Raw genomic sequence first — 7,768 nt, 5'->3', positions numbered from 1 at the left:
TATCACATGGCCACCTGTGGCCAATCATGGGTTCCCTACCACGGAGGAGAGCCCAGATTCAAAACAATGCGATCTTATAATATATTCAGGATTAAAAGCACTCTAAGATATCGCACGATAAAGGTAGGGTCACTCCGGATCAATCCTTCTTGCTGCAGAAGGGAAATTTAAATCGCCCCAAATCAAAACGGAAATCGCATTCCGTGTAGGGGGCAGGAACTGAATCGACCTGGGGCTGGAATAAAAGCTCCGTGCAGTTTACACCCAGGAGACAGCTCAGCTAGTTTACACACAGGTGCTAGCTACACTAGAAGATTTCTAGGTGTACCTCAAAGGAACATAGATAAGAAAACAGAGTCTCTGTAATATTAAGTGAGGAAATCGGGGGTTGCTAGAAGAGGTTTCAGCTGGGCCAGTTCAACTCCAGTCTGGTCCAGGGCAGGAGAAACGGTGGTGTGAGCCAGACATGGAATGTAACAACACGAAGAAAAGGAGGAAAGCTCTTGAGTTACAAGGCTTCTGGATTCGGAGCAGCTGTGTCATCGTTCCCAGTTTCCAGGTTACTCTCCACAATTGTTTTGATTAGTCCTGCGCCAGGAAAATCCATGATCACCACCCCCCACTGCCTCCCTTTCCCAGCCTGCGTCCTCAGATGTTCATAACAGCGCTGGTTGATGTTTTGGGCCAGTTCCTCAGGGTTAGTGAAGAGCCCATTGCCAGAGCAAAAGGTAAGGTGCAGAGTAGCATGGCTAGTGGTGTCTGCCACATCCAGGTGCTCCCAAACCCGGTCCCACTTGGAGTCCGCGGAGAGAACGTGCCAGGAATCGCCAACGCTCAGCTCCTCGTAGGACACCCCTAGGATCTCGTTCTCCAGCTCCTCCAAGATGACGATCATCCCCCTGGCCTCGCCCAAGGTGGGAATGGTTTCTTTATCCCAAATCCGTCCTTGGCCTTCTTCGTCCTTGTAGCGTCGTAAACGGCTCCCAAAATCGGAATGGGGGAAAAGGGGGAGTTCCTCTTTGATTCTCATGAGCACCGTCTCCCGTGAGTGCTGCCGCAGGAAGCTCAAGGTAACTTTGAGGACAGTGGAAAAGTCAGCCTCCTGGTAGGTGTTGAGATGATAAATGAGGAAATGGCCATCTTCTAGTTTACAGCGGATATCCAGGAACCGGATGCCGGCCTCTAACTGGGCCTCGAGGGGCCAGCTCTGGCAGCGCAAGTTTGAGCCGCCGAAAAGGCTCATGGTGTCGTGGGTGCCAGGGATTGAAATTCTGGAAATGGTAAGGTGGTCGGGCAAGTCTGCCATCCAGTCCGGGAGGGAAGCGGCCGGCTGAGGAGAGTTATCAAAGGACTCCGTCTGATCCATGGTTGGTAGAGGCGCCTGAAAAGGACAGGAAGCAACATAAGCAGAGGAAAGGATGCTCTTGGCTGATCCTGCGTTGAGCAGGGGGTTGGACTAGATGGCCAGTGTGGCCCCTTCCAACTCTATGATTCTATACCATTGAACAAAGCACCCATACCTATTAACAAAGGATCTATAAACTTCCTGCTTCCAGAGGCTAGTATTCTAACATGCACATAAGAGAATTACAAAATGCTTTCTATTGGTAGTACATATCAGAATATCACAAAATGTTTCCTATCAGCATTACAAATATCTGTTGTTTTCAAAAGCATTTGTTTGATTCAATTATTTCATCTTCAGACCCTTCAAGGGGAAGGCCTTGGCCTCTCTACCCTCTCCTCTCCAGAGGAGCTGGTAGGCCACTGTGTGAGACAGGATACTGGACTGGATGGACCCCCGGCCTGATCCAGCAGGGCTCTTTTGTGTTCTTATTGGGGTGTAAAGGAATTCATTGCAATAGATGACCCCACTTGGTAAATGCAAGAGAGAGAACACTCGGTTCCAATTTGGATAGGAACTATTTATATCAGATGGCTAAAAGAACAATATGTACAATTGGACTTTTGGAACAAACTTCACCAAACATTTTTTTAAACCTTGAACTCCATTTCCTTGAACTCCATTTGTCACAAGAACATCAGAAGAGCCCTGCTGGATCAGACCAGTGGTCCATCTAGTCCAGCATCCTGTCCAACATAGTGGCCAACCAGTTCCTCCAGAGGGCCAACAGCAAGCCATAGAAGCTTTTCCCTGGTGTTGGATCCTGGTATTCAGGAACTTGCTGCTTCTGAATGTGGAGGTTGTCTTGGGTCCCCACAGCTAATAGCAGTTCTTAGACCTGTCCCCCTTGAATCTGCCTACTGAGGTTTTCCATTAAGCCACTGTTGCCAATCGTTTACCCCTGAGCAGTTAGGATGTTAGTGAATGTTCCTGGGCTTCTCCACAGCTCCATAAAGAGATGGCTCTTTAGTCAAGTTGTAGAGTGATACCTTTAAAAGATTATTAAGTATAAAGTTCTGCATCTGGGTCAGAAAAATGAAAAGCTTGTCTACTGGATGGGGGATACGCTTCTAGGTAACACTGCGTCTGAACGAGACCTTGGGGTACTTGTGGATTGCAAGCTAAACATGAGCAGGCAGTGTGATGCAGTGGTAAAAAAGGCAAATGCCATTTTGGGCTGAATCAACAGAGGCATCACATCAAAATCACAAGATGTCATAGTCCCATTGTATACAGCACTGGTCAGACCACACCTGGAGTACTGTGTGCAGTTCTGGAGGCCTCACTTCAAGAAGGACGTGGATAAAATTGAGAGGGTACAGAGGAGAGCATCGAGGATGATCTGGGGCCAAGGGGCCAAGCCCTATGAAGATAGGTTGAGGGACTTGGGAATGTTCAGCCTGGAGAAAAGGAGGTTGAGAGGGGACATGATAGCAGTTGTCACTTTGAGGAAGGCAGGATGCTGTTTCCGTTGGCTGCAGAGGAAAGGATGCGCAGTAATAGGTTTAAACTACAAGTACAACGATATAGGCTTTAAAAAGGTAAAGGTATTCCCTGTGCAAGCACCGGGTCATGTCTGACCCTTGGGGTGACACCCTCTAGCATTTTCATGGCAGACTCAATACGGGGTGGTTTGCCAGTGCCTTCCCCAGTCATTTCCGTTTACCCCCCAGCAAGCTGGGTACTCATTTTACCGACCTCGGAAGGATAAATAGAAAACGAGATAGGGATGCCAGCCTCCAGGCAGCACCTGGGGATCCCCTGGAATTATAGCACAGCTCCAGACTAAAGAGATTCGCTCCCCTGGAGAAAATGGCTGATTTGGAGGGTGGGCTCCATAGCCCACAGAGAATCCTCCCCACCATGAGGCCTCTCCCAACCCAGAGTTGGCAACTCTAGAGTGAGACCAGGGTTCAAATCCTGACCTGGCAATGAAATTTGCTGGATTAACATGGTCATCTCTCTGTCTGTCTCTCTCTCTCTCCCCACACACACACACACAGAGACACATAATGCTTAGGTACAACACTTATAGGGTCACTCCATTAGGGGAGAAAGGAGGAGTAGATGGCATGTTTTGTTGTTCTAGGGCAGCCTCCCTCAACTGTTTCACCATTGAGAAACCCCTGAAAGATCCTTCAGGCTTCAAGAAAGCCCAGAATTGGCACAATTATACAGAATACAAGAAAACAAAGATCATGGCATCCGGCCCTCTCAATTCCTGGCAAATAGATGGGGAAGAAATGGAGATAGTGACAGATTTTATTTTCCTGGGCTCCAAGATCACTGCAGATGGGGACTGCAGCAAAGAAATTAAAAGACGCTTGCTCCTGGGGAGGAAAGCTATGGCAAATCTAGACAGCATCCTAAAAAGCAGAGACATCACCTTGCCAACAAAAGTGCGTTTAGGCAAGGCTATGGTATTCCCAGTTGCAATGTATGGCTGCGAAAGTTGGACCATAAGGAAGGCCGAGCGTCAAAGAATTGAGGCTTTTGAACTCTGGTGCTGGAGAAGACTCTTGCGAGTCCCTTGGATTGCAAGGCGAACAAACCGGTCAGTCCTAGAGGAGATCAGCCCTGACTGCTCTTTAGAAGGCCAGATCCTGAAGATGAAACTCAAATACTTTGGCCACCTCATGAGAAGGAAGGACTCCCTGGAGAAGAGCCTAATGCTGGGAGCGATTGAGGGCAAAAGAAGAAGGGGACGACAGAGAATGAGGTGGCTGGATGGAGTCACTGAAGCAGTAGGTGCAAGCTTAAATGGACTCCGGGGAATGGTAGAGGACAGGAAGGCCTGGAGGATCATTGTCCATGGGGTCGCGATGGGTCGGACACGACTTCGCACATAACAACAACAACAAATACAGAATATGGTTGGGAACCACCCGGGGACCCTCCTTTTCCCACTCCCTCCAGGCCCGTCATTGGCCATCAAGGGGGTGGGTTGATATGACCATATATGGGTACATCACCTGATAAATGTTGAACAAATTGGAAAAGTATATCAGGTTGTGAGTGTCCTGCATAGTGCAAGGGGTTGGACTAGATGACCCAGGAGGTCCCTTCCAACTCTATGATTCTACGATTCTAAATTAATTAACTCCCACCCATTTGGGAAATCCTTCCAATGCCATCAAAAAAACACCAGGGCTTCACAAAACCCTGGTTGAGAAAGTCTGTTCTAGGGAAAAGGTAGGATAAAAATAATAGAAGCACCACCTTCTCATTCATTCATTCAGGAAAAAATTTATCAGGAAAACATTTTTCACCGTCAGAGTAGTTCAGCAGTGGAATAGGCTGCCTAAGGAGGTGGTGAGCTCCCCCTCACTGGCAGTCTTCAAGCAAAGGTTGGATACATACTTTCCTTGGATGCTTTAGGATGCTTTGGGCTAATCCTGCGTTGAGCAGGGGATTGGACTAGATGGCCTGGATGGCCCCTTCCAACTCTATCATTCATTCATTCATTCATTCATTCATTCATTCATTCATTCATTCATTCATTCATATACCGCCCTCCCCAAAGGCTCAGAGCGGTTTACATAAGAACAAAGAACAATACATAAAACAGTAGAAAGTTCATCTGTAGAAGGTTCAAGATTGCCCTTCCTATGACCCTGCATTCTGCCGGGGGTTGGATTAGATGACCCTGGAGGTGCCTTCCAACTCTAAAATTCTAACTTCATTCTAAAACACATGGCACCAGATACACGCCTCATTCCCGCAGCCCTTCACCATTTAGCCTTCTTCCCCAGTCCTACTTACCAACCTGGAAACCTCGGTGCTGGCTTGCCTTCTGCCTTGCTCCAGCCAAGCTTCACAGTTTGGATTTAATTGCCAGGGTTTGAGATATTAATTTGGGGGTTTGTTAGCATGTGGGTGTCAACTTTGCGCCACACTCAGGAATAACTGGTTCCACTGCCTGGCTACGCCGAAGGATGCGCCAGTTGTATTATATTTGCCAGATATATGTGTTTTTTATCACCTCTGAACATCAGTTCCACCTGCTCATCTTTCCTCCAGCTCTGGCCTCGGCCCCACCCAACGCACAACAACAATTTGTGCAAGGGTGCCAAATTCTGGCTTTACAGAAGCTAAATCATGGGTCCTACTTTAGGCCAATGTAATACAGGCCACAGTTAAAGCACTTTGGAAGCTCTCCCCCTACCCCCAACCACCAAGCTGCTTAAAAGAATAGAGCAGTCTTATTTGGAAGAGAAAGAACTTTGTGAATAAAGCGTGGAGAGGGGGAGGGAGGCCTGCCTTACTGTTGTTTTGCATTCATTCCAACTGGTGAGGAGGCAAGCAGGGAGGAAGTGTGCTCAAAAGGAACAGGAAGTCTCCAATGGTGCCAATCAGGACATAGGAAGAGACTATTTGAAAAATATCAGAAGAAAAAGAGTGGGTTTTTTGCTTTTTACTTACCCAGAGGACTCACAACGCAGCTTACAATCGGCTACCCTTCCTCTCCCAAAAAAACAGACGTTTTATTAATTCATTTCTTTATTTATCATATTCAGATACCACCCTCCCCAAAGGCTCAGGGTGGTTTACATAGAACATAAAAACTATACAGGAAACAATCCATACATATAAATAACCATAACATTAATACTACTAACTGATCATTGTAACAGTGGTAACAGTACAACAGTATAAACAGTATAACAGTACAAAAAAGTCAGGAGCAGGGGTGTGTATCTGATGCCATGTGTTTTGCACAGCCGTGGAAAACTATTGAGAAAGGAAAGAAACAGTTCTTGAGTGGAAGAAGTTCCCTGCGATGAAGTTAGAATTTTAGAGTTGGAAGGGACCTCCAGGGTCATCTAGTCCTGCAGACTGCACAGCAAACGGGGATTGCATTCGGGTCTGCTCTCACCATTGAGAAACCCCTGAAAGATCCTTCAGGCTTCAAGAAAGCCCAGAAATGGCACAATTATACAAAATATGGTTGGGAACCACCCAGGGACCCTCCCTTTTCCACTTCCTCCAGGCCCATCACTGGCCATCAAGGTTGACATGACCATATTGTGTATATCACACCATCTCATCTGTAGAAGGTTCAAGATTGCCCTCTCTCTAAATTTTTTTTTTAATTTTGAACCTGATCGCGTTACAGTGCAAATTTGCCCACTTTCTGGAAATGCTCCATAAAGTTAGCCTTGTCAAATATGAGGACTTTACATTCCCCACCCCTCTACCTCCCCATCTCCCCCTCCAGCATCTAAACCCACTTTACTTTCATCTTAAGGTGCAATGGGGCACTTTGTAACTTTCATGCAGTTAAACAGTTGTGTAAGAGAGGTCGGTGTGCTTTGTCATCATGCCTGTGTGGTGACTGAGCGCACATAAACACAAGTCATCCCCCTCTTTCTTGGGTGACTCAAGTGCAACAGGAATCGAAGGATGGGAGGGTGCGATTTTTAATTTTTTTTTCTTGCATTATGGCGTAAGTGTGTTATTGCTCAAACCCAAAATCCAGGGGAGGCATGACGGGAGGTGGGACTAGCCACTCTCCCAACACATGCCGCAGTATTTACTCATGGCAGTTTTTTAAATATAGAGGCTTATATCCACTCCAGTATATCACAGGGGAAAGGTATCCAGTATATCACAGGGGAAAGGAATCAATCATGTGTGTTGCAGAGGGAAAATTTAAAGCACCCAAAATCAAAACAGAAATCGAATTCAGTGTAGGCTGCAGGGATTGGGTCGATCTGGGAGTGGGTAAAAAGCCCCGTGCAGACTCCCTGGGCAGTGAAGGGAGAAAACCACAGATGCACAATGCCAGGTGCAAATTGAGAGCCTACATTTAGAATCCAATGAGGTGAAAACATGCCACCAAATCATAACTGCGGGATCAGTTCTAGAGTAACCATGCCAACTTTGATGGAGCAATGGTCTGATTCAGTATAATGCAACTTCAATTACGAAAGACAATGTAGATCTGATAAAAGTCTCCAGTTTCTTAAGAAGTGGTACATAGTAAATGGAAAGGATTTCACTGCCTGTATACTTAAGGTCTGTTTATCATATATGTACACAGAGCTGCCAACTCTGGGTTGAAAAATTCCTGAAGATTGCGGGGGTTGGGACCTGGGAAAGGCAAAGTTGGAAGAGAGGAAGGAACTTAGCAGTGTGTAATGGTTAAAAGAAACAGCCTCTAATCTGGAGAACTGGGTTTGATTCACTGCTCTTCCACATGCAGCCAGCTGGGTGATCTTGGGCTCGTCACAGTCCTATTTGAGCTGTTCTCACAGAGCAGTTCAATCAGAGCTGTCACCGCCCTGCCCACCTCACAAGGTGGGGAGAGGAAGGGAAGATGATTCTAGGCCAGGGGTATAACAACCAATTCTTCTTCTTGTT

General features: G+C 46.8%; 1 protein-coding gene across 1 annotated transcript; it reads right to left on the bottom strand.

Moving 5' to 3' along the window:
* Positions 1 to 508: 508 nt before the first annotated feature.
* On the bottom strand, positions 509 to 1,366 carry LOC143831215 (1-phosphatidylinositol phosphodiesterase-like). The gene has a single exon (XM_077324278.1). It carries the CDS (start codon positions 1,364 to 1,366, stop codon positions 509 to 511), a length of 858 nt encoding a protein of 285 aa, XP_077180393.1.
* Positions 1,367 to 7,768: the final 6,402 nt, after the last annotated feature.

The sequence above is a fragment of the Paroedura picta genome, chromosome 3 (genome assembly GCF_049243985.1).
Source record: "Paroedura picta isolate Pp20150507F chromosome 3, Ppicta_v3.0, whole genome shotgun sequence".
Classification (NCBI taxonomy): domain Eukaryota; kingdom Metazoa; phylum Chordata; class Lepidosauria; order Squamata; family Gekkonidae; genus Paroedura; species Paroedura picta.
The sequence above is the reverse complement of the archived record's forward strand: the minus strand, read 5'-3'. Positions and strand labels throughout refer to the sequence as shown.